Source organism: Knufia obscura, assembly GCF_036327395.1.
Source record: "Knufia obscura strain CCFEE 5817 isolate CBS 148926 chromosome Unknown scaffold_19, whole genome shotgun sequence".
Taxonomy (NCBI): domain Eukaryota; kingdom Fungi; phylum Ascomycota; class Eurotiomycetes; order Chaetothyriales; family Trichomeriaceae; genus Knufia; species Knufia obscura.
This window is the reverse complement of record NW_027042705.1, coordinates 11,221-38,475: the sequence shown is the minus strand read 5'-3', so window position 1 is coordinate 38,475 and position 27,255 is coordinate 11,221. Positions and strand designations below refer to the sequence as shown.

The 27,255-nt window shown below is 49.2% G+C and overlaps 7 protein-coding genes across 7 annotated transcripts; 5 read left to right on the top strand and 2 right to left on the bottom strand.

The window, feature by feature from the left end:
- Positions 1-490: 490 nt before the first annotated feature.
- PMZ80_010597 (uncharacterized protein) lies at positions 491-3,165 on the top strand (the record flags this gene model as incomplete). The annotated part of the gene is made up of 3 exons (XM_064878986.1): positions 491-787; positions 844-2,386; positions 2,480-3,165. 3 exons carry the CDS (start codon positions 491-493, stop codon positions 3,163-3,165), a joined length of 2,526 nt encoding a protein of 841 aa, XP_064725147.1.
- A 932-nt stretch (positions 3,166-4,097) lies between these two features.
- Positions 4,098-4,736, top strand: PMZ80_010596 (uncharacterized protein; the record flags this gene model as incomplete). Its single annotated transcript, XM_064878985.1, has 1 exon — positions 4,098-4,736. The coding sequence occupies one exon, from the start codon at positions 4,098-4,100 to the stop codon at positions 4,734-4,736; it is 639 nt and encodes a 212-aa protein (XP_064725146.1).
- A 1,777-nt stretch (positions 4,737-6,513) lies between these two features.
- TOP2 (DNA topoisomerase 2) lies at positions 6,514-11,700 on the bottom strand (the record flags this gene model as incomplete). The annotated part of the gene is made up of 1 exon (XM_064878984.1): positions 6,514-11,700. One exon carries the CDS (start codon positions 11,698-11,700, stop codon positions 6,514-6,516), a length of 5,187 nt encoding a protein of 1,728 aa, XP_064725145.1.
- Positions 11,701-13,014: 1,314 nt separating this feature from the next.
- On the top strand, positions 13,015-15,785 carry PMZ80_010594 (uncharacterized protein; the record flags this gene model as incomplete). Its single annotated transcript, XM_064878983.1, has 2 exons — positions 13,015-13,374; positions 13,425-15,785. 2 exons carry the CDS (start codon positions 13,015-13,017, stop codon positions 15,783-15,785), a joined length of 2,721 nt encoding a protein of 906 aa, XP_064725144.1.
- A 993-nt stretch (positions 15,786-16,778) lies between these two features.
- Positions 16,779-18,791, top strand: PMZ80_010593 (uncharacterized protein; the record flags this gene model as incomplete). The annotated part of the gene is made up of 7 exons (XM_064878982.1): positions 16,779-16,802; positions 16,859-16,870; positions 16,923-17,063; positions 17,113-17,303; positions 17,350-17,480; positions 17,551-17,651; positions 17,697-18,791. 7 exons carry the CDS (start codon positions 16,779-16,781, stop codon positions 18,789-18,791), a joined length of 1,695 nt encoding a protein of 564 aa, XP_064725143.1.
- Positions 18,792-19,341: 550 nt separating this feature from the next.
- Positions 19,342-20,271, bottom strand: PMZ80_010592 (uncharacterized protein; the record flags this gene model as incomplete). The annotated part of the gene is made up of 1 exon (XM_064878981.1): positions 19,342-20,271. The coding sequence occupies one exon, from the start codon at positions 20,269-20,271 to the stop codon at positions 19,342-19,344; it is 930 nt and encodes a 309-aa protein (XP_064725142.1).
- A 1,440-nt stretch (positions 20,272-21,711) lies between these two features.
- Positions 21,712-23,484, top strand: PMZ80_010591 (uncharacterized protein; the record flags this gene model as incomplete). The annotated part of the gene is made up of 1 exon (XM_064878980.1): positions 21,712-23,484. One exon carries the CDS (start codon positions 21,712-21,714, stop codon positions 23,482-23,484), a length of 1,773 nt encoding a protein of 590 aa, XP_064725141.1.
- Positions 23,485-27,255: the final 3,771 nt, after the last annotated feature.

The following is a 27,255-nucleotide window of genomic DNA, read 5'->3' as shown; positions in this document are numbered from 1 at the left end:
TTGTTGACCCACAGATCGAGGACAATGCAAGCGCAACTGCCACAAGCCCTGGGCTGGATCACAGTCTACCAAGCATGAAATCGACAGTAATATGGCACAACTTGAACTTCTCATCGCCATCTTGGATGGCAGAAGCACAAATACTGTCAACATCGTTGAAGAACTGAGCGGTCATGGAAAAGAGTTTGCAGCAAGAGTTACAAACCATCAAACACATCAGCACGAATTGAGCTCTAACGCATTCTTCATCCTTAGCAATGTCGAGGGTGACAATCTGTTCCATGCACTTAAGCAGTGCAAGCACTATCAAGGACTACCTTTTCACAGTCAATGCGTTCACATAATGCACCTCGAACATTACAGTAAAAGTCCAGTCCAACTAACAACTTCTCTTCTTTTCGAACTTATTTTCTGTCAACCCCAAACCCCGAATCCACGTGCAAAATCGCTGCACGCTGATACAATCGCTTGACTTGGTATACCAGCAAACATGACGGCAAAGCTTGCGAGCCATCTCTTCGGAGCTTACCTGCAATATAAGGACGATGAGACAGAAGTCTCGTCATGGATCTGCTATGGTTCTCCATCATACGATCAGGCTTTCAGCACTCAGGCCAATCTAGGCGCATCTCAAGCCGATGCAGCAGACTCTTCACTGAAATCAAGCGCAGTCGCTGCGTACCCATCGAAGGCTGATAGCAAATCAGGTCTTGCTCCAACAACCAACAGCTTTTCGCGCCGCAAGACCCTCTCACTCTCTGAGATCATTCCACGAGTCAAACTCATCGTAACAAACGACGACATCACCAAAGTTCCTGAAAGAATTGCTCGTAAATTGTTCAGCCTGTTCGACAAGCGATCAAAGTGTATGCGATGGTTCGAAGAAATACTAAGCCCGGCGACCTGGCAGCGCAAAAAGCCAATGCAAACCACAAATATGTTGTTGAAGTTTGGCGAAACGCCATAATGCTGCTCAAGGAGAAGATGCGACCCGACGATGCGCAGACCTCAACTAAGAAAGACCCTACAGGGCACAAGGACGATGCGACTGTCACAAACATGTTCGAGTTGTTGAGCTTGGAGACTTGTGAGGACGTTGAAAAACAGTCTCCAGGACCTCAGCCAAAAGTTAACACCAATACTTCCTCGATCACGGTCACGCGTCCGATACCTATTATAGATCATATGGTGGTACTCGAAGAAGAGTACTCCTTCGGCACATGTTGCTTACTAGTAGAGATGGAGGTTGCTGTGAACTCGCTTCTGCTCGAATTCTTCAGTTACTCTCTCGGTGGTCAGAGCCTTACTGGTGCTTGTCTGCTTGCGAACATCGCAATCGATCTCCTCCATACACAAGAGAACCAGCTCAACCAAGACTTGTTGTCACGGGGTGCTAACGAGAAAGCTCTTCAACAATGGGACAGACGCTTCCACGCGACACTCAAGCGAAGCACTGGTGACAACGCCTTGAACCCAGTGTCCCGAATGCGAGAAATTCTAGCAAAGATCCTACGATCGCCAAGGATGGAGATCACCCAAACGATCATGAAGCTGGGATTTAAGCATGAGAGCAAGGATTATTTCGATGCCTCGATTGACGCTCAAGCCGAAATCGAGTTATTCAGCTCCAGTTCTACAGTGCATGCTAATACCGATCGTCTCGCACTAGACGTGAACTATATCCACGAAGGCGAGTTCCTGCGGCTGCTCACTGGGCTCTATCAGCGTCGGCAGCAGGTTCATGGGCCCGCGGACATCCCATTAGCGGTTGCGTTCGCACTACGCATCGAGGTCTTGGCTCAGATGATTTGCGAAGTACAATTGTCCAACGTTGTGCAACAGTTGCGTACATTTGCTGAAGACAGTATTACAGATACCGAGGAGTATCGAAAGCGCCTTCTCAGCAAGTCCCAACTATTTCAAAACTACAACGTCCATTTTGTGCAGGAAGTCTTGCATGCAATTCCGGCTATGCTACCGTTGGCTCAAGCAGAGCGTGCTCAGCTGGTACACCATGGAGACCACTTGGCTACCTTTTGCTTGACGCCGTTCACTATCGAACAGTACTCTATCCGCTTTAGCAACGCCTCTATGTTGTCCTACGAAGCTATGCATTACAGGGTACTCGCCGTTCTTGCGAATCTCTACAACATTGGCAAGGAGGAGGGTGTCATATCGCAGACGTGGTCGGATCTTGAGTCGATGGTCGAACAATCTGGTGAGTACGTCTTCTTCAAAGGATCGCGGCCCACCAAGGCAAAGAGATGGGACTATTTTGACCGTCTGTGCTATGCGCTCGGGGTCCCAACGAAGAAAGCATTCAAGAAACTCGACAAGGGCGAGACTCCTTCGTTACCAGCTGTTCAACTGCCATCGTATCAGGAAGGTGCTTGGCCGCTAGCGGCGATTTTGTTTGGTCGTATAGCTGATCAAAACTAAACAAATGACAGCTGGTCGTACCGTACGCAGCTCGTCTTAGCCGCAGACTCTCAAAGTCCGGATGGCATTCCACCACAACAAGTCAAAGTTGATATTATGGGCAACATCCGTAATCAGGACAAGCTAGCCCAAGCGACGAATCATCTTTCCCCCATGTCCATCGCGACGATTCTGGCTCTTGCACGTCGGCGACTGGCAAAAGAATTGCAAGGCGTTCACTTCGGCTTCAATTCTGTCAACAAAGCTTGCCTGGTCCTCGCTAGCCAGCTTAGCACAATTTGGCAGGACAACAACTGGTCTCCTCACCTGAAGAAGGGGACCGCGCACAAGATGAGTGCTCTTGAACAGATCTCTAAAGTGGGCTTCAATCTATGCAGCTTCATTAAGGTCGCTGATCCACGGTGCTCAGGCAAGCAGAAGCAAGATAACGAGGTGAAGGATCTGGTTGCTGCACAACTGCAGGCCATGGGTCAAGTGTTCGATGAGTGGTTAGCGAAGAATGGCGGTGTTGGTCTGGCGACTCCCAAGCAACAACCTCAGCATTTGTCTACGCTTCAGCCGGCTTTCCTGAGAAAGGTGGAGGACATCGCTGCAAAATATGGCTTGCTGGGGGAGGTGCTCACCGCCGAACAGAGAAAGGGACTGCCAAGGTTACAGGAGACGACGAGTCTCGAGGATCTTGTTAGCACAATGCAGGTGAAGAAAGCTAAAGGCAAGAGAGACTAGAGCAAGACTTCATGGGTCACAAGGACGGAATGATCGAGTTTGGTGGTTGGCATGTTCGTTGCTACCTACAGTAGGTAGTGATTGGTGAAGCGGAAGCCTGTGCCTTTAATAGATCGCTAGGCTGGCAAAGTGCAGGCTGAAAGGCTTCGGAGCTACTAAAGCTTAGTTATTGTGGGCGCTCGCAGAGCCTAAGTCTTGGTGTCGGCGATGTCCGTGAACCTCTAAACTCTAGGTGGGCGACACCGGTAATATATTGACGGCACAGGCTTATCGTGTTCATTACACCAATCGAAAAGTCAAACGATTAACTGGTAGGCGCCATAGGCGCCCAATAGAACCCGGAGAAGAGCGCGAAAATTCCTCCAGATTGGCAATTGCTTCCTTGTTCAGCACATTTCCCTCCTGTCTTGCCTTGCTCTTTTGCAGACTCTTTTACTTCATTGTATTCTGCCTGACATATTCGTGTCTACCTCTACCCGACAAATTGACTTAGGCTGCACCACTAATTTATGCGAGCCAGCAAAGCGAAATGCTATCATGTTTTGGCCCCCCAAGATAAGTTCCTCGCAGCTTGCTGGCATCCCAGAACGAACTTTCGCTTGGGCACTACTAAATTACTCGTGGCCCTTGAAACCAACGCCAAGGCAAGGCATAAATACACGAAGATATGCTCGTGCGACCTGGGTAGAACGCTTATGACAAAAGTACATCGAGGGCTGCTTGCTTCGTTTCGATGTTAAATTCCAGGAACCAAAACTTCATGTGAGATCGAATAAACAGGTAGCTGATCTCTATTTAGAGACACGACGCGACAGTCACTGAGCCGAAGCCATCTCTCATTACTGCACACGGCCTTGTCATACCATAACTCTATAGCAGCCAGAATTTCAAACGTTGAAGTCCGCCACACCGCTACGACCTGTTAACGAGCAATGGCCCCTCGTCTTGCAACCCTCAGCACCGACGTGCCAAACGCGGCCATCCGCGTCGTCCGTCCCAGAGATGTCGGCAGTCAGACCACCTTTCATTTGCTGCCACCCGATACCCATACCCGGTTCTTCAATAGCGATACTTTCGAACAACAATTCACTCAGCGTCTTCCAGACGAGGTCACAATCATCGACCCCCTAGGTCGTTCCGCTATGTTTACGACAGGTCCCTCCCGCTACGACGATGACTTTCACGTGCGGGGTCAGATCGAGGAAGGGATACTGACATTGTCTACAGCGGCCGAACGAACAGCGAAAGTGTTCAGTAGACTGACAGGGGCTCCGAAGAGAGCGGAAGTCGAAGTCGGAATGCATTTCCGCAGAGACGGATATGTGGTCTTTCGCGCTTTGGGCGACTGGAAGTGGTTGTTGAAAGGACAGGAAATGGATGAGGTTGCGGTGCGAGTGACTACTTTTACTGCTGCGCACGCGCTGTCAAAGCAGGGTGACCCTGGTGGCAGTTTGGGCGCCAGGATTGATCAGGAGCTTGCGGCGTCCTTGCCTCCAAGCTACAATGCATCATATGAAAGGGCTGGGCTGCCCGAACCGGACGCTAAGGGCTCTGGTTCACGAAGAATCTGAGGATCGATCCACCAACGGCTGGCATGTACAGTATGTCAGTCCTTCTCGATGTACGGCAGTCCTTTCGATGCCAGATACCGCAAAAGACGCGCATTCTCGGGGCGAATCACATATTGGATGCAGATAGTAAGGATATATGATAGGCAACTTCTCGCTGTAGACAAGACCAAATGGGTCTGCGCATCCTACACGATATCCATTGTGATTTTCATGCAAGTGTCGACCCACCGAGTCCTGGAAAAAGTTGACGGAGCAGTCATAAGAGTCGTGCAAGTCAACCACGAGTAATATGGTTACGGTCTTCTCCGGGCTCTAGCAGCTGCTTTGGGGTCCAAGACACTCTATGGCCTGACTCCTTTAACGAACCATATTAGGTGCGCCTATCTTAGGATACAAATAACAAGCCACTGAGCTAAATGGTATACCTTGAAAACAAGTAGACAACCAGACTGTGTTCCCGGAGATGAGCGTTCCCGCCCCGGAGCTGCGCGTCGACCAAGCTGGCAGGGCGCAAAGCCTCCTACCGAGCGAGCCAGTGCAGGAAACAATCATCGAACGGGTTTGCCCACCTGAGTTTCTAGGCAGTGCGGACATCTCCAGCACTATTTTCTGGGCTGTCTGAGTGCCTATGGCGGCCGAGCTCTGAGGTGATGTTTTGCGTCTTTGCTGCGCTGGCTCTCTGGATAGGTAGACCTCAACTAAGCGGGATACAAGCTCTTACGAGTGGCAGGAAGCCTTCTGGGCCGCTTTTCATATTGTGTGCTACCGTGCCGGGCTGAGTGACTTGGGATTCGATACGAGAGACTGGTGAACCAAAGTGGTGTATATCGACTACACCACTCCCGCTACAGGACAAAGTCCACGCCACATAGCACATACTACATGATCACTGTCGAAGTCGAAAGGTCGGGAGGACTATCGAGTTGCTAGTCATCCACCATAATACCGAGACCAAGAAGACTCTACTTAATGTACAGATACTCGCATATTTACAGTACATGCTACTATTCATTCTATCGCCAAATTACTCCCAGTGCTGAAGCCAGCACAGCAATCGTCTTGCGGACCATCTACAGTACAGTAGCAGCCCTACAGTAGCCACGTAGTTTCTATCGACGACTTCAGGGCACCGAGCACGGATCTGTTACTGTAACATCGACCTTGGCATATACTTGGCCATCACTTTGTATTACTGAAGTCCTTCGTTCCCGCCCCTCCACCTCCTCAAACCCCAGTGTCCACGTCTATGCATAGTCAGACTCCCGGCAATGTCGCCGACCCGGTCCTTCGCTGGTTCAAGGGAATAGGTCAACCGTTTTAACTACGTCGGCGAGCATAGTACTCACCACTGAAGTCTTTCGGCCATCATGTAGGGTGTCATGCTTGAGCATAGAACCCAGCTCTATAAGACCAGCACAAGTAGGTAGCTAGACGACTGTTAATTCAGTGGCCGCGCTTTTGCTTTGTCTCATGTACAAATTTAATTCAAGAACGTAAGATAAGTCTTATGTAGACGACGCGAACGATACCACATCACATGTAAGGCTACTGCATCCTGTGCTAGCAAGTTGTGACTACCTCATGCGCGACAGTGCACAGTGCGCAACAAACGTCTCATCTAGGTATGTGATTGTACAACATTTCATCGTTATTGGTACATACTGCTAACACCAAGCAGTTCTCATACTTGTATATCTAGCATCTACCGTCAGCTCAACTTTTGCCTCCCAATATCATGCCGGAACCGGTACACCACACACCCCATGCACCAAGTCGTCTAATCATCATCATCACTATTAAACGCCTCGCTAGCCTCACTCTCCACATCAAATCCATCGCCCTCATCCTCATCAGACTCATCAAACTTGTACTTTGCCTTCGTCGTCGTAGCCGCCGCCCGCCTCGACGGTCGCGCAGCCGGCTTCACTATCGACTCGTCTTCGTCGTTGTTCGAAGCATCTGGAGAGTCAAGGATGTCATCGGCCATGGCGTCCACATCGTCCATTTCATCGTCTGAGTCGACGACTTTCTTCTTTGCGAGGCGCTTGGCGTACGCCTTTGAGGCAGGCGACTGTACTGGTTCCGCCTTCTTCGGGGCAGCTTTCTTTGCGGCAGCCTTGACCGGTTTCGACTTTGCGGTAGGTGCGGCAGCGGCTTTCTTTGCTGGTGCCGTCTTTTTGGTAGGCTTGATGGGTTCATCGTCATCATCGCTGACATCGAATCTGTCGTTGGCCTTCTTCGCGGGCATCACCTTCTTGGTAGGCTTGATGGGCTCGTCGTCTTCGTCGCTCACATCAAATGTATCGTTAGCCTTGTCAGCGTCGACATCCTGCATCTCAGTGTCAGACAGTTCAGTGACCTTTGGTGCAGGTTTTGGCTTCGCTGCGGGCTTCTTCGTTGCAGGCGCTGAAGCTGCCGAGGTCACCGGATTTTTCTTGGACAGCGCCGAAGTGGCAGGCTTGCTGTTAGTGGTGCCCTTGACCAAGTTGCCGAGCCCGCCTAGGAAGCTGTCCCCATTACTATCCGAGGAATAGCCATCTTCTAGCACTGGCTGCTTCGTAGCAGCAGCTCGAGCCGGCTTTGAGGCGATCTTTGGCTGTTCCGCTTCGCTTTCGGACTTGACTTCGTCGGAGTCGTCTACTTCAACCGTGTAGTTCTTCTTCTTCGTAGCTGCACGTGCTGGCTTCGAAAGAGCCATGGTCGACTCATCCTCGTCGTCAGGCTCGGGCTTGGGTGAGGCTGAGTTGGACGCTGGTGCGGTGCCGTTCACTTTGGACTTCGCTGATACTATGGGAGCATCGTTATCATCACTGGGGCGGAGCGGGTTAGCAAATTTCTTCATGCCTTGTGGGGATTTCGGGGGAAACAGGGGTCTCCTTCCTAGGGATTTAGGGTCGACAGATACTGACTTCTTGGGGCCATTCGGTTCTTGCTTTGGGAAGTTGGTCAACGTGGTCTGCTTCTTTGGGGCAGCCGCGGGCTTCGATTCAGCCGCTTTCTGTTTCTTCGCTTTTGGGGCTCTAGAGGCTTCTTCAAAGTCGTCGTCGTCTTCGTCTTTTCGCTTCTTAGAAGCAGGCTTGCTCATGGCAAACTTCTTCGAAGTTCTCCTACCTTTCCGAATCTGGCCTGCTCTCTTCTTTTCGTCTTCGAGCTGGAAGCGCCATTCGGCAATGAAGTCGTCAAGGTCTGCGTCCCATAGATCCTCTTTCGACTTCTCCAGAAGAGAGTCGATCTCTTGCTCTTTCTCACCCATCTGTCGCTGCAATCGCTCGACACGCTCCTGCGTCAGTGACCATAGAGCCATGCCGAGCAGATAATCGTAAGAACTTGCTTGCAGAGATTCATCGTCACCGGCCTCATCATCCTCCTCTTCAACAGTACGCTCTAACTCACCCGCCTTGCTGGCGTCCTGCTTCTTGGGGAAGGCATCGAAGCCGAGCTTCTTCAGTTCTGCAATAAGCACGGGCTTCTTCTTGCGCGAGATAGTGAGCTTGCCATCGATGATCATCTGGACGAATCTGGCTTGATTAGTAAATCTCTTCAACTCTCTGTTGAGCTCCTGAAGCATATGATCCTTTCGAAGTTGGTAGAATCTCAGTCGGTACGCATAGAACTCTTCCATAATAGCCTCAATTGACGGATACCTCGTAATCCTGCCTTCAGGGTCGAAAGCTACCAAATTGGTGGTTGCTAGCGTCCTCGAAAGCTTGAATTTCTCCTCAAGACCTTCTTCGAGAGCATTTGCCATGTGTTTGTCCTCTAGCTGGACAGTGAAGTTGACATCCTGATGTGTGTTGTAGTCCTTGTAGTCTTTGATCCAGGAAGGCAGTTTCTCGGCCTTGATGATCTCTTCCAGTTTCTCCTTGAAGTCTTGTGTCCAAACACGGACGGGCAGTTCTGAGATCTCAACCTCGTTGTCACTTGTTTGTCTGACAATACCTGAAAACTTCCAGCGGTCTGGAGCAGCTTGAGACACTTCACCCTTGAACCCGCGGAACCACGGTTTCATGGGCAGAAAATCTTGTCCTCGCATCTTGCGTTTCAAATTCTCAACAATTTCTTCAGGATTGTAGTTTGGAATGGAAGTACTCCAACCAGTCCCAATACCTTCGCTCCCATTGATGAGAACAAGCGGCACGACAGGCACGTATACCTCTGGCTCGATGGTCTTGTCATCATCAGTGTTGTATGTGAGCAGAGGCTCATCGGCAGGGTGAAAGAGTTTGCGAGCAAAGGGGGACAGTCGAGTGTAGATGTATCGAGCGCTAGCAGCATCAGCACCACCCTGTAGACGAGTACCAAATTGACCAGCCGGCTCGAGAGTGTTGACATTGTTGGATCCGACGAATGATTGCGCGAGACCAACGATGGTCTGCGCTAAGGAGACATCGCCGTGGTGGTAAGCAGTTAGACCAGAGACCAAACCTGCCAGCTCAACCACTTTCATGTCTTTCTTGATATTTCTTCTGAAGCAGGTGTACATGATCTTCCGCTGTGTGGGCTTCAATCCATCAACGATGGATGGTAGCGAACGAATGTTGTCAGCCATAGAGAAGAGGATCAGTTCTTTGTTGATGAAATCACTGTAAGTGATTTTTTTAACGGAGTAATCGAAGAAAGTACCTGGCTTGAACTGTCGAAGCCATTCCTTTCGCTCATCTGCTTTCTTCTTTGAGAAGGCTAATTCAATCAGCTCTGCCTCCTCATCTTTCATCACATCAAAGTCCTTGTGATGTCTATCGAGGTCGTTGAAATACTCTTGTGATTCCTCGGTTGAGCTGGTTCCCAATCCTTTGTAGTATTTGTGCTCCCAGCCTTTCTCAGCGTGATGTGCCTCTTTCCAAGCGGTATATTCTGGCATAGTGTAGAAGGCTCGGGACTTGGTAGGCTTGCGCGAATCTCCTTTGTAGACCTTGATGATAGGGGTGATGAATTCGACGAGAAAATCTGGCAGCTTCAACAAGCTGGGAAACTGGACTTGCAGAAAGTTGATGAGCAGACCTTTGATATGGGAACCATCGTGATCTTGATCGGTCATGATCATTAGATGGCCGTACCGCAAACCTTTCGTGTCTGTATAGGTCTTCTTGTGTTGAAGCCCTAGGAAGTTCTTGATGTTCTGAATTTCTTTGTTCTTGCTGATCTGATCGATTGACGCGTCCCGAACGTTGAGGAGTTTACCTCGGAGTGGGAAGACACCAAACAGGTCTGCGCCGACGACTGCTCGGCCTGCCATTGCCATACCTTTGGCCGACTCACCTTCTGTCAGAATGAGAGTGCACAAGTGACCGTCCTTAGTTCCAGCTTTGTTGGCATCGGTGAGCTTCGGGTCGTGCATTCGACTTCGACGACTGCCATCAGATTTCTTCAAGATCTGATCTGCCTTCTGCTGTGCGAATGACAAGATGTTGGTGATGACCTCTGTCTTCTGTACTTTCTTCATGAAGTCGTCCGAAACCTGGAATTTGCTGCCGAATTGACTGGCCTTGGTAGTCAGTTGCTCCTTCGTCTGCGAGCTGAAGGCTGGGTTGACTATCAGACAGTTGACGAAGACAAAGATATGGTTCCGTATCTGATTTGGCTTGAGTTGGGCACCGCCCTTGTTTCTCTTCTTGACGATATCGGCCAGCTTATTGGTAATCTGGTCAGCAACATAGTTGACATGTGTGCCACCCACAGTGGTTGCAATGGAGTTCACGAACGAGACTTGCTGGAAGGAGCCGTCGGAAACAGCGAAGCCAATTTCCCACCGATCGCCATACTTCTCAGTGATGATTTCGCTCGAGTCATTCTTGGCCTCTTCTCCTCTCTCTTTCTTAATGGCTTTGGTGTACAGCTCAATGTATTTCTTGAAGCCATTGATGGGCAACCTGGAGCCATTGAGGTAGACCTTGACACCTTGAATGGTACCACATAGATCGTAGACTCTTCTGGTGAAGAGAGCGGCATGATCATCGTCCAAGCCATCCAAGCCGAACCTGGCAAAATCTGGCTTGAAAGTGACTTTAGTGTAGTCGTCCTTGTGATTTGTATCAGCAATTTTGGCCTTGCCCATCTTGGACATGTTGTCAGTCCAGGTCTGCTTGTACTTCTTCTTGTGGGACTTGCTGCAGGTCTCGATGGAGAATTCTGTACTGAAAATGTTGCATAGTTTTGCGCCGTAACCATTCCTACCACCCGTAACCTTCTGCTGGTTGTCGTCGAAGTTGGAGCCAGCCAACAAGTGACCGAAGATGAGTTCTGGAATGTAGACCTTCTCCTTTGAATGTATCTCTATGGGAATACCCTTGCCGTTGTTGTGCACGCTGATTTCGCCCAGGTCCCGATCTATGGTGACCTTAATCTCGTTCATGCTAGCATCGTTCTGCTTGTTGTCTGCAGCATTCACCAGGATCTCGTCGAAGATCTTAAAGAGACCCGGTACATATGAGATCTCTCGGAACTCCATACTATTCGTCTCCGTGTTGAAGACCCATGTCTGCTTCTCGGTCTTTTCTGTCGAGCCAACATAGGTATCGGGACGTTTTATGATGTGCTCGAGTTGTGTCAACTTCTGGTATTGCTCTGATACGCGCTTCTTCTTGTTTGGTTTCGGCGACTCTCCAGTGGCTTCCATGTTTTCGTTTATCAACTCGGCAAGCGGCTTCTGATGAGGGCTCTTCACTGGGTTGGTGGTGAGCTTCTGCTTTTTGGCTTTGGGCGGGGTGTCATTGAGTAAAGACTCATCGTCGAAGGCATTGTCAGCTTCGTCGGCCGACTCGTTCTCTTCGTCCTTAACGCGCTTCTTAGGTACTGTGGCCTTGGATTTCGTAGGCTTCGCAGGTTTCACAGCCTTTGGTTGCGCAGCCTTTTTAGGCGCCTTCTCTTTGGCGGGTGCTGACTTTGTGGCCTTTGCCTTCACCTTCGGTTTGGGAGCAAAGTCTGAGCCGTCGGACATGACTCCGAATTCCGAATCGTCCTCCATCTTGTATCATCGATGGTAAGTTGTCGCAATATTGGAGTAGTCTCAAGTAAGGTATAATACCGGGACAATTAGGACGATCGATCGAACAGGAAGGTACTTAGTAGGGAGTATTGTTAGGAGAGTCGAGGCTGCAACGGCGACACATCACTTCATCGTATTGTAGAGCAGTAGGTAACGAGGCGTGATACGTTATTGAAACGAGTCGCCTCGCGTTCGTGTTTACTGTACGTTATTCGGTTAGCGTGTTCTGGAAATCTTAGCGGCACTTGACCCTTTTTCGGCCGGGGGTTCTTGCCCAATCAGGTTCCGAAGGCGTGTTTTCTACTCGAACAGGGATCTAAGTTGTCTGCCTGAGGCATTCTAACACATGCAGGTAAGTCGTGCAGCGCCCGGAAGGTCGCCCTCGAGCTCGAGTGCATATGGGCATTGCAAGTTACAGTACTGTACGGCGTTACACACGTTTCGCGTGCTCAGGGTATTACAAGCTGTACAACAGAGGTTCTCCCACGAATGATTACCTTGATACTGTAGAGTCAGGCTTACTAACTGTGGCAGAGGCATGGTTTGGTGTGTTCCCGTAGTAGGTCGAGAAACACAAAGGTTAGACTCGGATGGTTTCATCCGACGAGGAAAGCTCGTCACTCACGACTGAGGAAGCAGTCAAAAGGTATTGTCCTTTCCATGTTCCACGTGCAATCTCCACTGTCTCTCAAGGTTTCGATTCGCATCTTTGTTCGCAGTTTCGAAGCCAGACACACCGTCATGGCAGGTCTCTGCTCAGGGTCGTCAACAAAGAACCTGAGCTTATGGCAGAGGTTCGACCGGTGCACGGTCCATGGTCCTCGGACACAATGAGGAATTCAGACTACCTTAAATCAAGCAATTGCTCGAGGCGATCAACGAGGTGAAGTGATTGAATGCTCCGTATCGAATCAGTAGATTGGTCAAGCAGAGTTTCAAACCCCTGACGCCGGTCCTGCACGAACCTCGATAAGCAAGCCACCAGAGACCCCAGCCAAGTCTAGCACCACTAAGAGACCCGCGCTGCACCTGCCTCGCGACCTGCATCGGCACCACCTGCGCTTGCAGCGACGAGCAGATATCGACACCTCCAATTCACGATTCTGCTCTTCCTCTCCTCGTCGTCGACGCTGTCAAACTTCTGCTTCGTGGTCTCGCAGGCGAGCATTGCGAACCGTCACTCCTTCAACATTTACTGCACATACAGAGCACCACTCTTTTGCTCTGCCTTGATCAAATATACTGGCTCTACGACCATTAATCCCACCTAAACAGACATAGCAATTCCACACCATGACCGCACAAATGGAACCGTCGATAGTTGCACTTGAGGAGGAGGCTACAGTGCTTGACGAGATGCAGGAGACAAATCCAGAGAACATCCCACTACCCACAGACTCGATGGTCACCGTACGCCTATCCGATGCCAATTTGCAAGCCGAGCCAGCAACCTTCCAAGCCTCTGCACAGGAGCTCAACAGGGCCATAGCCGAGCAGAACTCGCGCACGAGTGTTGCTACTTCTTCCTTGTCGAGGACCTCGTCCCGCTCCTCCAGCGGGAGTTCACAGGCTTCGAGCACCTCAAACTCGGTAGATTGGGAAGGCTTGGAGAGAACCGAGGAGCAGGAAGTGAAGGATGATGCTACCGACGAGGTAAGAAGACTAGCTATGACATGCTCCAGGATATGGCTGACATAAAACAGTCGACTGCCCTTCTTCTGGCGAGACTCGAACAGGAAAATGATGCCCTTGCAACAGATCCAAAATCGGGGCTGCCACCGAAACCCACTCGCACAGATACGAGGCCAATGTCAGTACACGGCCTCAAGAGACTGGTTACCGCGCCCCAGAGGCAGTCCTTACGATATTCCCAAATACCCGCTCCCGCCATGACCGAACTCGAATTCTGGGCTGCTCTAGTCCAGGACTACCGCCAAACCGTCCAAAGACTGCCAACCTTGACATCGAACAAGATTCGAGGCGGTGTCCCTCCGCCACTCAGAGGCGTCGTATGGCCAAGCATCGCTGGTGCTCACGACCCTCAGCTACACCAAGACTTCCAACGCCTCTCCATCGAACCAAGCCCCTACGACGGTCTAATAGGAAAAGACGTAGGTAGGAGCTTCCCTAACGTGGACATGTTCAGAGAAAAAGATGGCGAAGGACAGCAGATGCTGAGAAGAGTCTTGAAGGCTTTCAGCTTGTACGATGAAAAGATTGGCTATTGTCAAGGCTTAGGCTTTGTAGTCGGTCCTCTACTGATGCATATGGGCGAAGCAGAAGCCTTTGCAGTCTTGGTGCGGTTGATGGAACACTACGACCTTCGTTCCTGCTACACTCCAGATCTGGCCGGTCTGCACATGCGCATCTACCAGTTCCAGGTCCTGCTCACCAAGCATCTGCCCGCGCTATCAGCACATCTATCCAGTTTGAGCGTCGAGCCATTGTACGTGTCACAGTGGTTCCTCTCGTTCTTCGCTGTCACATGTCCCCTGCCGATGTTGTTGAGGATCTACGACATCATTCTCGCAGAAGGTGCGACGGAAACTCTGATGCGTGTAGCGCTGTCGCTCATGCAAAGGAACCAGAAGAAACTGCTTGCCTTTTCCGAATTTGAGGACGCAATGCAGTTTCTGCTATCAAGAAGCTTGTGGGATACGTATGCACAACATGCTGACGACATGGTGCAAGATTTCACGTCTCTGACGAACCTCGTTTCTCGCGAAAGCCTTCAGAATCTGGAAACAGAATTCAAAAAGTCACAGGTGGCAGTCGCACCTTCTCCATTGAAATCAGCAGCAGCTTCCCTGCTCGGCCGGTTTTGGGCAGGTTCAAGTCACCAGTCGTCGAAGTCAAACTTGAGCTTGAAGATTCCAGGGGACACTGTCACTGTTTCTACCTTACGCAAGACTTCTTCCGGCAATAGTTTGACTTCAACAATGACATCTATCGACACAGTCTCATCAGAGACAAGTACCGCTCCGACAGAACTATCTGATGTAGGCAGGGTAAAGAGTGAAGTCATCTCACTTGCATCATCCGACACACCCTCTGCAAACATGGTCAATTCTTCCGACCGAGGTCTGCACAGTCAAATTGAGGATCTTTTGACGGCCCTAGGAAAGTTGCAGCACCAGCAGATGGAACTTGCTCGAGAGTTGCAACGCGAAAGAGAAGAACGGGAAGAAGAGAGAACCCTCGCTACCTCTCTGTTGCAGCAACTACGGAAGCAACGAGGAGATCGGAGACAATCGACTTGCGACGAAGAGTCAGCGAGAGCCGATAATGAAGTTGAGGACCTCATTAGCAAGGCGTCAGAGCAATTTTCACCTACTTCGTCACGCAGGATCTCCATCATTCAAACAAAGCATCAGCTTAGAGATGCTGCTGCAGAATGGAAGGAGAAGCATGAGACCGAAGCGACGAGATGTCAGGACCTCATGAGACGACTGGACGAGCGAGAAGCAGAGCACAATAGCCTCCGAGAAGAGCTGAAGGAAGCCCGACAAAGAATCCAGGACTCACACAAGGATAAGCAGCGCCTCGAACGACAAATCCAAGATCGGAGGTCGAGAACAAGTCCCGTCCCTGAATCGCCCTCTGACCTGTACACGCCTATCAGTGAAAAGACTGAGATCGAGCTGAAGCTTCCCGCTCCAGGCAAAGGCCTCCGCGAGTTCAGGCTTGGGAAGCCAGACACACCCAGATCTTCCTCGTTGCCATTCAACAAGCGAAGCAGCAGCCTGTTGACCCAGAATGTGATGGCAGCATCGAATACTGAACAGACACAGTCTCATGAGGCCCTTCTGCTCGATTTGGTAAATTCGAAAACAGCTGAAGCCATCGCTCGCCAAGAGCTCGAGGAAACAAAGGGCAAACTTGACGCGCTGCGCAAGATCATCAGCGGCGGAGGCTTGTCACCTAGTCCTCGGCTAACGGATTCCGTCGCCATGCTCAGCACCACGCCGCCAATAATCCAGAGTCCAGAACCGCAAAAAGCAATTCATGCGCCTTCGTCTAGTGTTGGTGGTTTCTTCTCCGGCTGGGGAAAGCGAAGTACTTGAGGTGTTCCTTTTTTCACTTCTTGTCTAATGTTTGATGACATTTGTGTTCATGTTCAACGATCTGATGGGGCTGGAAGAGATTTGTGTAGGGTCATTTGAGCGATTTCCAAGTAGTTCACTATTTTCTGAATGCATATATGCACTCACTGAGCGCCAGGTTGGAGGTACTGCTAACTTCATTCTGGTTTCTCTATCCGCCCTCGCCGCATCGATAATACTGCAAGAATGGCACTAGCATCAAGACTCTGGGTATATATCGAAGCCTTGTTCATGTACAGGTGAGCGTTCACTTGGTAGCGCCGCGAATACGCTGACTTGTGGTTAAAACTTGAGGTTGTCTATCTTCACCTTGAAGTGCTCAATGCCGATAGCAAATGCCGACTTCCAGGGCCCCTGTCACGTCCGTCTCGACAACGTAAAACTCTTTAACCGAAATCAAGAGTTACAGGCCTATCACGGTCAGCTTCCGTTCTACCACCTCTTCTGATCTAAGACGCGTAACGTTTCGTGATGCTGACGCCCTCCGCATCGCTTGCTCACCCCGGAGGATTTAAAGTAAGCGCGTGGGACACCCCACCTTCCCCAGCTTGACGCCTCATGGAAGCACATGGTCGACGCAGCTAACACCACGAAGAAGCTTAATGCGACACCCATCATTCTTTCCGCCCTGTCAGCATCTGTGCTTATCAGAAACGAAAGTTTCGATCTTGTGGAACTGGTCTTGATCAGCCTCCACGCAACATGTGCCTGACCTACGACGGAGGATTTTGAAGTGATTGCATGCTGTTAAGCTTATGCTAAGCTAAGAGGATGTCGTCAAGCTTTGGTCGATCTGACAGGGTGCTTTACCCGGTTTGCTCCAAACACGATCTACCTTCCAGGGTGAACGATCATATACTAATGATCTACTTGTCGCCGCGCCTCCAATGGCCTCTGTGCTACTACGATATTCTATCCTGACCATTCTTGGGCAACGTTGCAGAGCCGCCCAACATGGAGATGAACTACGATGAGAAGGTGAGACTGGCGCTCTTAAACTGATTATTGCAGTCCAACACTAACAATGCAAACAGACGTTACATCAGGTGAACATGAAGAGAGCTCTGTCTGAAGGATACCTACTGACGGATGCTGCAGCTGGAGGAGGAGCTGGACACGAAGATCTACCCTGGCACAGAGATCATGAGCGATGTTGGATCACATCATTTTGTGAAAGCAGGAGAAGGGTCAGGTAATGTCTTGGTGCCTCAGCCATCGAACGACCCCCATGACCCATTGGTAGGTCTAGCACAGACCAAAGTTGCAATGCAGACACTCACCCTGGCAGAACTGGAATCCATTCTGGAAGACCTCAGCGATATCCTTGTCAACAGCCGTCTCCTTCGCCCAAGGCTTCGGACCGCTAGCATTAGCGCCTATGTTTCCACAACTCATGGAAGCTTTCGATGCGAGTCTTGCGGACGTCGTCCAATTCACTGGTGTATGTATCCTTGTGCTCGGCTTCAGCAACTTCATCTGGTAAGATCAATACTTTCCCGCACGTCACATATACTAACAGAAGTAGGGTACCAATTCAAACAGCTTTCGGGCGGAGACCGGTCCTCATATTCTCTACCATCATCTGCCTCGCAAGTAATATCTGGCGAGCTGTTGCAAAAGACTATGCAAGCTTCATGGGCGCATGCATACTCAATGGTATTGGGGCTGGACCAGCAGAGGCATGTAAAAGCATTGATTCAGCTTTCATTGCTAGGCTAACATACAGCACAGACCGCACAGCCTCAGATCATTGCAGATGTGATGTTCCTCCATGAGCGCGGGAGGTGGAACACCTTGTACTTCACGTTCTACTTTGGTTCATTGATGGTTCGTATATAGCTCTCTTCTCATTCTCACTTCTAACATCCCCAGGTTGGACCCATCGTCTCCGGTCCTATGGCCGAACATTTGGGCCAACGCAGCTTCTGGTGGTTCAACGTCGGCCTCCACGGCGTAGTCCTCATCGGATTGATTTTCCTGTTCCCCGAAACAAAATGGCATCGTACGCACCCAAGAGAACTCCTCGGACAAGCAAGCATCTCTACCGAAGTCCAAACCGAAGCCACAACTGGGAAGGACACCTTGTCAAGCAAAACCGAGCAAAAAGAGAAAGACACCCCCAACAACGACACCATCCTCCCCACCCTAACCAACACCACAACCACCAACCCCCTCGCCCATGCCACAACAGCAGACCGCGACCCGCACCTCCACCGCGGCACCCCCTCCCGCTCGCAATTCGCCCTTTTCGTGCCCAACGCCCACCCCCTCCGCACAATCATCCTCGACCTCTGGATCCCAATCAAGCTGCACATCTACCCCATAATCGAATTCTCCGCCTTCGTCGTCTCCTGGAGCGCCTCCTCCTTCCTAACGCTGAATCTCACACAATCTCAGGCTTTCGCCGTCCCACCATACAACTATACCTCGCAAACCATCGGGTTCTTCAACTTCGCGATCCTCGCCGGCGCGATCATCGGTCTTGCAAGCAATGGCTGGCTGAGTGACTGGTTCGCGGCACGCCTCACGAAACGGAACCGCGGTGTTAGGGAACCCGAGATGCGGCTTCCGACGTTCATCCCCTTCGTCGCGCTGATGTTGCTCGGGAACTTCGTCGTCGCATTCGGCTATCAATACAAATGGCCGTGGGAGGCGATAGTACTAATCGGATATACATGCGCCGGCATCCAAGTCGCAGCCATCCCCGCCATTGTCACGACCTACGCGGTTGACAGCTACAAGCCCGTGACGGGAAGTATCATGGTGACGATCACAGTGAACAAGAATGTCTGGGGGTACGGGTTTAGTAAGTTTATTACGCCTTGGGTTGAGGAGGCCGGGTTTGTGCCGCCGATTATGTTGAATATGTGTTTGATTTTTCTGTGGTGTTCGTTTGGGGTTGTGTTCTTCGTCTGGGGCAAGAAACTGAGAGGAGTGACGAGGGAGAGTGACGTTCATGATATGTAGGTAGAAAAGAGTGGAAGGCACAACATGATATTACTTATGCTAATACTGTTTTCTTTTCTCTTTTGAGGTGCGTTCACTGCTTGAGGAGAACTTTCTATGAGAGACATACCACGTTACCAGTTCGTAACAATCATGGGGACTATTGGAGAGTCATAGTATGGCCGTCGTAGGTCATATTTTTAGACTGATCTCCACTCTATACGGTCGTTGATGGTGGTATAATGACGGTCTCAAAACTGCGGATCGTCGTACGGTCATGCCGGTGGAACGTTACATTGCCTGTTCGACAGTCAAGTCCAGAACAGGGCTAATCCCAATCTACCGTCTTATCCGAGTCCGGTGATCCAGCTTCACCTCCTTCATTAATATTGTGTTGATGGATTTGATTCGTAATCTCAAGCTCAGGCGACAGACTCCGTCCAATAGTGACAGATCGCACAGCCGGTGAGGGCACATCCATTGGTTCTGCAGCGGGCGAGCGTCCAATAGTGACGGAACGCCCAGCGGGTGAAGGTGCATCGATAGGGGCGGCGGCAGGTGACACCGAAACCTATTCGTCGTCATCATCGTCCGCCTCAGGGAAATCAAGATCGATCTTCTTCCTTGGCTTGGGAGGGGGTGGCGGAGGCCGTGGTTGAGATGGCTGTCCAGTCGTTTCTGGTCTGGATCCCTCTGGTGCTGGCTCAGGTACTGGCCGGGGCTTGGGTTCCTGCTTGTCCTCCGGCCTCTTCATCTCACTTTCGCGAACCATCTTCTCGACCGCTGCGTCGACTGTTGGCTCGCCATGTTGTTCTCTAAGGAGCTGGAGTCTTCCCAGCTCGCCTTTTCGGAGGTCCTCCCCGCTTGGAAATGGTGCTGTTTTGAAGGAGCGTTGGAGGTCCCGTGCTTCTCTGATGACTTGCATTCTTGCTTGGACTTCCTGGGTGTGCATGGATTGGCTCGTTGTGGGCCTTGCTTCGGCTGATGCATCTTCGGCGTGTGAACCGTTCGTCGCGGGCTGGGACTTGTCCTTCTCCTCGTCTCTCTTACGCCTGGCTTCGATGTACCGTCGTTCTGCTTCCTTCTCTGCCTCCTGGGATGCTATAGCATTGTGCTTGCCTATCCTTGATGCGAACGATAATAGGGTCTCGTAGTCAACTGAATTGTACTTCTTTGCTTCCTCTTCTTCCTCTTCGGAATCGTCGAGGATGCTGGGGTGGATGTCGCCTAGCGCTGTGCGAAGCTTCCATGCCTCGAAGACTGTGTCCTTTAGTTTCTGCTGTAGGGCGTCCTTTTCTGCGCGCAAACGCAGTATCTCGTTGTAGTTGTCTTGGTGCTTCTTCAGCTCGACTAGTGCTTCGGTGAGGTCATCGTCGGCTACTACTATGTCTCTGGCTGCCTTAGGGGCTGCAGTAAATGTATTGGTGGTTGTGAGGGATTGGACGAGGCTGTTGAGGGATGCTTCAAGCGCATTGAGTGGTGCGAGGAGTTTTTGGTCCATAGTTGTGTACTGATACCGGTATACATGGGGGGTTTCTTCAGCAGCGATCTACGGGCACTGCAGAGTTGTATGTGAACATTCCGGTGGTATTGTGCTCACATTGCTGCTCCAATAAGGGCATGGATGCCAACTGACTCGTGCGAAAGTGAGCGGTTTGGACGCGTCTGGTCGCGATAAGCAGGTGCGGGGCTTTGGGGGTTACTGCACCCAATTTAAGCTTGCTCCGCGGTGACCACGCCCGCTTCTCTTGCCTAAATGGTGTTCCCTTGAGCCTCCTCGATTCACCGCAAGGAGTTGTGCTGTAAATTTATCCCTGTTTGCTATCCCTGCTCCTATGTGACAAATGCATGTTTGATGTCACTACTTCAATAACGCACGCTGCAGTTCAATCACAAGGAGCTCCTCCTATTCAACACTTGTGAAGTCGGCGCGCGATCATTCATGATATATACGGCAGGCGTGGCGTAACAAACCGCTGCTGCTTCGCCGAAGTTGCGCAGTATCGCGTCAGCATCTGGTGGGACTATGCTCAGAGAAGTTACAAGCATTTATTGGGAACATTGGATCGTGGGGGAATGAGTCTTTCTATTTGAGCTAGTATCAAAAGCTACACCGTGGGTCGACACGAAGGTCTCTACATCAAATGGCTGTGCTGACATCAGCCCGTATGTCCTACGATGATAGGAAAGCCGCTCGGAACCTATGGTGTGGTGCTTGAAGCTTTCAAAGCCATGGTCGAGTCCCACTTTCTGCCATCGTCATCTCACAGCTCAGCCTCCCTGGACACACGGTGCTCAGGACCTTCTTGGACTCTAACGTCTTCACCATGCAAGGCCAATAAAGTACCCGAGCTTATTACTACTGCAGTACCATTCGACTTTGACGCTGGTCCACTGGTTCGGGTTTTTCCCAGGTGGAGCGCTCATTATGACCAGAGGTTCAGCTGGGTTGGAATCTTGATGTGGACTGTGGGTTATGAAAGTGGTTTTGGTTCGGTTTTGGGTGGTTGATAGGAGGAACGTTCAGAGCTTGATGGTAGACGAGTATGGTGAATTCAGACATGCCCGAAGGATAGATATTAGGTATTGACTTCGATGCGGCGTGAGCGTCAGTCGGGTACTACGCGACAGTGACCAGCGACCATATCGTCCATTTGTCTGGTCCACACAGGTGAACAAAGTGCCATCGTCAAAGTGACAATGACTGGTGCAATAATGGTAAACAATAGCATTCTCACTTACCAGGCCACGCATGACACACTGAAGTTTTGCGCCGCACTGTTTGCTTACACACACCACCTCCACAATTTGTTTACTTCACACCAGCGTTAGCACCTGCACACTCAACCTCCAGCGTCCCAAATATTCCAACCTCAACCTTTGCACCAAAGACGATAACGAGACACAAATTACACACAACGACGTACCAGCCAAAACAATCATGGATTTTCAGTTCTGTCCAGGATCGAATGAAGACCTCGAGAAGTACGAAGTCGGTGGCTTCCATCCGGTCAACCTCGGAGATACTTTCAAGAACGGGCGATACGTGGTGATTCAGAAGCTGGGCTTCGGTGGATTCTCTACAGTATGGTTGGCTCGAGATCTACAGCAAAGCCGATACGTGGCTCTGAAATTGACGACAGCTCAAAGTGCTAAGGATTTACGAGAAATAGACTTCCAGCGTTGTTTGCTCCGATCATCCTCCAGCGACCTTCAGATCTCAGAGATACTCGATCAATTCACATTCACGGGTCCCAATGGACGGCACATTTGTTTGGTCTTCGAAGTGTACGGCCCCGATCTGAGCATGCTAGCAGACCGGCTTCATAAGGTGAGGCCGGATATTGGTCGGGAGATCAGCGGCCAAATTACTACGAGCCTTGCCTATATGCATAGGCAAGATGTCGCATTTGGTGACCTAAGCACTCATAACATATTGCTTGGTCTGGAAGATCTGACAAATTGGTCAGTTGAGAAGCTTTACCAAGCCCTTGGAGAGCCGAAGTCAGAAGAAGTCACTACAAATGGAACGACACCCCCAATCGGCGCGTTCGAGCACGCACCTAGAGGTACCTACTCGCCAATCGAATGGGACAACGTGGATCTAGTTTTGCTGAATCCAAAAGTTGTGCTCACAGATCTCAACGAGGCTGTCTATGTTGGTGGACCCACCGAGCTCAAGGATGAGATTGCTCGCAACGGCGGGGTCAATCACAATTTCATGGCTCCCGAATATGCCTTCAACATAACGAGTCAACATAGCAAGGCTAGCGATGTCTGGGCACTAGGGTGTATCTTCTACGAACTGCGAACCTCAAAGAGCTTGTTTGGCAACTCATCCAAGAGCATCCATACCGCCATGCAGGAACTCCTTGGAGAGCTTCCGGCTGAGTGGAAATGCGCGATCTCTTCTGGGTCAACTTCTCATGGTCACCAGATCCTTGAAGGGGGTGACATTCAGCGCGAGTCGATAGAGCAAAAGCTAGACGAAGTTGGAATGTGGCTGCCATGGGTCACCGTGTCAGCTGAGGAACGAAAACAGTTGATCATCGAAGCTGAAGGCGAGGAGGCCCTTGAGCAAGAAGACAACGCTATGGTGAAAGACATCGACCGACCGCTCACACAGCCACCTGCACGGCTCTCAGATGAAGAGTTGGCCGACCTCAAAGACCTCCTATCGAAGATGCTATGCTATAGACCTGAAGAAAGGATCACCATGGAAGAAGTCCTTGAGCACCCTTGGTTGAACAGGACATATGAGGACCATGATTCTGCAAGTCCATGGATGGCACAGTTTCACTGGGGTTGGGACCCTAAGCCACCTACCCAGATATTCGCTGCAGACTTTGACATGGACGATATTGATGTTGATTGCCTGGACCTTGATGACGACGCAGACGACGAATCTGATGAATACGAAGACGATGCTAGCGAGGACAGTTCTCCAAGGGAAGAAGATGTTCTGGTGCGTGAAGACACCGCATGCGATGTTGATAACCTCCAATACCCGGAGCGGTTCGTTACACATTCAGTCGATGAGGTTCGACCTGAAGTTCACTATTATACCCAGGTTTGGATGAGCGAAGTATGGGAGACTGGCCGAGTACTAGTAGGCCGATTATTGGAAGCTTGTGGAACAATGGCGAGGCTAGTAGTCTGCCATCTCAGGGTCCTTCTCCCTGGCAAGGAGCCTAGTTTTAGGTCTGAAGTATAGACGGCAAGATTCCGGACTCGAATATGGAAGATATGCATAGATAACCACGCAAGAAGCGGCAGAGGAAAACTTAGGGGGCCATGAAGGTCCAGATCCCTTTGTAGCGGGGCAGCTAGACCTCTGAGTAAGCCACTGGACCTGGAAGAGTAAGGAATTTGTAGCAAGTGGTAATGGCATGTCTTTGATTCGAGCATGGGCATAAAGGAGATAAGGCAATGGGGCAAATATCACACCCATCAGTGTATATTCATCGTAGACATCCGATATATTTTTGCTCGATTATATATATCGGGGCCGATATGTTAGATTAGGACATGTTATATTATATCGGCTGGGCGCTAAGACAACTATTAATAGTATATAGTGATGTAAAGCTAGCTATAAGGTACTTACAAATAAAGATATAAGGCTGCTAGGCATCAATATCTTAGGCTTCTAGGCATTAACTAGGCTACACTAGGCCTAAAGAATGCCAAGCCGATATATATCTAATATGCCTAATATATGTCGAATAGGCATTTTAAGAAAAAAATATATTCGATATGTATTATATCGGATATATATCGGATATATCTATCGAATAGTTATACACTAACACCCATTAATAGGGACGACAAGCAAAATATAAAGATAATTAGAATAAATATAGTTCCGCTAACATTATAATTTCTTAACTTCGTTTCGTAAGTGCTTTGCGCAATACATATACAAATTATCTACCACCTCTAATAATGGTGGACTTTCTACTACATCATAAAGAGACAGGTCGTAGGCGAATACTACTTGTATACACGAGGTGTCTAAAGGGCTAGAAGGGCAGCTAGGTCCTAACGGCTGAGAATATAGATGAAATCGCGCTCTTCTCCGGGGTTAGATAGCACCGATAGCGGCTTAGGCTTAGCGTTAAGATAGTTAGCCGGTTTCGAGTACTTTATATACTTGCCTTACTAAAGTAGCTAGACTTTAAGTCTAATTACCGTATAACTAACTAATGTAATAAGTAAACGGGTCAACTTTGGTGCATATCTTGATTGTATCTATCTAAGAGGGGGTAGTAGGCCCTTGTTAAGAAGGACCTGCTCGGATCACGTTGATTACGTGCTATTCCGTTATGAGTATATGCTTACTTATAATATCTGCCGCTCTAGAAAACTTGCTTCCTATCCTTAGGAAGTCCTTAGTAATCCCTGTTCGTAACTCTAACTTTTATAGGGTAATTATTATCGGCTATCCTCTAAAGTCATTAACTAAACGCTCTATTAAAGTACGCTAGCCCTTACTATTATATTATTAACTATATCTCTAGTCCTCGTTCGGTCTCGCCCCTTAGCCTTATTTCTTCTATCACTAACTCGGTAGTTTTAAGATCTTTATAGTAGGGGCCTCGGTAGATACCGTCTCGCCCTTATACTTACGCTTCCTCCTAGTTACCTAGATATCCTCGAGTTCGAGTAGGGCCTCGTTAATAAGTTCCGTTTCGAATTCTTCTTAACGATTAGTAGGAACGAGTAATTACTTAGCGCTAACTTAGGTTAGTACGTTACCTTAGATAGTATTAATATTAATTAACCTACTCGAGTCTAGGTCGTTTAAGCCCACCGATTTTAAGCGAGCGTTATCCTCTTCTAATTCGTCCTCCTCTAAATCGCTAGAAACGTTAATCGAGTCCTTCGCGGTACCCTCTCTATTCGTAGCTTCGTTCTCGTCCGAGCCGCCGCTATCTCTAGTCTCGGCCACGTCCTTTTCTAAGGGTTAGCTATCTCTAAAGCCCTTCTATTCTTTACCCCCTTAGGAAGTCGTAGCACCTTATTAGTTATCGTCTTAGCTAGCTTACTAATAAGCCTAGTGTTTAGTAATAACTCGGGCCTTTCTTATCCTTTTTCTAAGGACCTCCGGTCAATTAAGTATTAAAGCTCGTCGTTTATTAGCGGATTACCCTATTATTTCGTACTTTTCGTTTCGCTAGGCCTAGAGCTTAGTATATAGAGCCGCGTTAGCCTCGCGATAGAGCTTATCTTAGTAACGGCGCTCCTCGTCTCGTTATCGTTCGCTAACCGTATATTCGCCGTAGAGCTTATAACCTGATTTATATAGTAGTACGGCTAGGTTACTACTAAACCGTCTAATATTCGTCCTTATACCGTTAGTAGTTATAGCTTAGATAAGTGAACTTACCGTATTAAATACCTATCGTACGTCGTTTACGCTAGTATAAGCGGCTAGGTCCTTAATCGTACCTTAAAGATTAGCGATCGCTCGGTGCATAGGTTACTAGTTAGTAAGCTAAACTGCCGTTTCTAGGTAGTAGCTAGCTCTCTACTATCGGCGTAGAATATCGTTTATTATATCGGCTACGTTCTAATATAGAGTCTTAATAGCCTTAAACTTATAGTCTATCGTATCGGTATAGCGCTTAACCGCGTTATATATTACTAAAACGGCGTCCTTATTTAAAGTTCGCTAAGTCTACTTAAAAGCTTATCCTATAACGGCGTTAAGGGCCTATTCCTCTAAATTTAGTCGATCCTCTATAACTACTCTAGCGGAATCGAAATTTCGTAGCTAGGCGAGTGCCTCTCGCTATTTTTCCTTAACGTCGTTACCTTTCTATTATAGGCGGCTACTAAACGCTTTAAAGAACGTGTAGACTAGTGTTCCTAGGCCGCTATTAATTAGGTCGTATCTAAAATTATATACGTCTTTACCGAAAGGTACTAAGTACTAAGGATTTCGTGGATCTAGGTCCTTTTATCCCTCTTTTAGTCGTCGGCTATATAGTGTAAAACTACTTAAGAACTAGGTCGCATCCGGTTCTCCGTTATTAACTCCCCTCTGGAAGTTTAGTATACCAGCGTACTTCTTCCCTATTATTACGTAAAAAGAGCTTAGCGTTCCTTAGACAGGTACCTTTATAGGATTAAGACGTAAATCAACTATATCGTTCGCCCTACCACTATAACTACTTAGTATACGCTATAAGGTAATCTCCTAAATACGGTCTATAGGCTTTTATATACTTTAGAAAGGATTATTTAAAAGGTCCTTAAGCAGATAAGATACCGGGTTTTTACTTACGGGCTCTAGAGTAACGTATTTCTTTAAAGGGAGTATCTACTAGGACGTTAGCGTCGATACCGAAGAAATAAGCAGATTCGTATTAATAGTAGTACCGCCCCTTAGTTATACCGGACTAAATTAAAGGACTTATAGGCTCAAACCCGCCTAGCTAGCCGTAACTACCTTCTTTTCTCGTAGCGGATCGATTAGAGTAAGTCCCTTAGCGCTTAGGTCACAATATACAGGGTTTAACTCCTCTAAGCGCTGCGCCACCGTATTATCTAAGTAGAAATTAGGTCGAACCGCGCCCTCCTAGATAAGAGTAATCATATAAAATTAGTAGTTAGCCCTAACCCACTATTCGTAGTGTATAGGTCCTCTACCGTAGGTAGCTATACGTATAACTAAGCGGTTATTATTAACCTTTCCATTATCGGCATCTTCTTTCTTAAAAAGGGCTGAGCCGAATATATATCGGGATACCTCCTTATTTCCGAGCGCCTAGGCCTTTTTAGTATTTAGCCTAGGTAGTAGATTCCCTAAAGCGACTCAGCGTACCTTCTTAGATTTCATATCCCTACTTAAGATAGCGACTTAGTTATAGATAAGTAGGAACTTAAGCGAGTAACCTTCGTTATCTCTTATAGGTAAGTGCTTTAAGTCCTTAATACTTCTAGTAAGGACTATTAGGGCCTTACCGAACTTAGGTCGCAC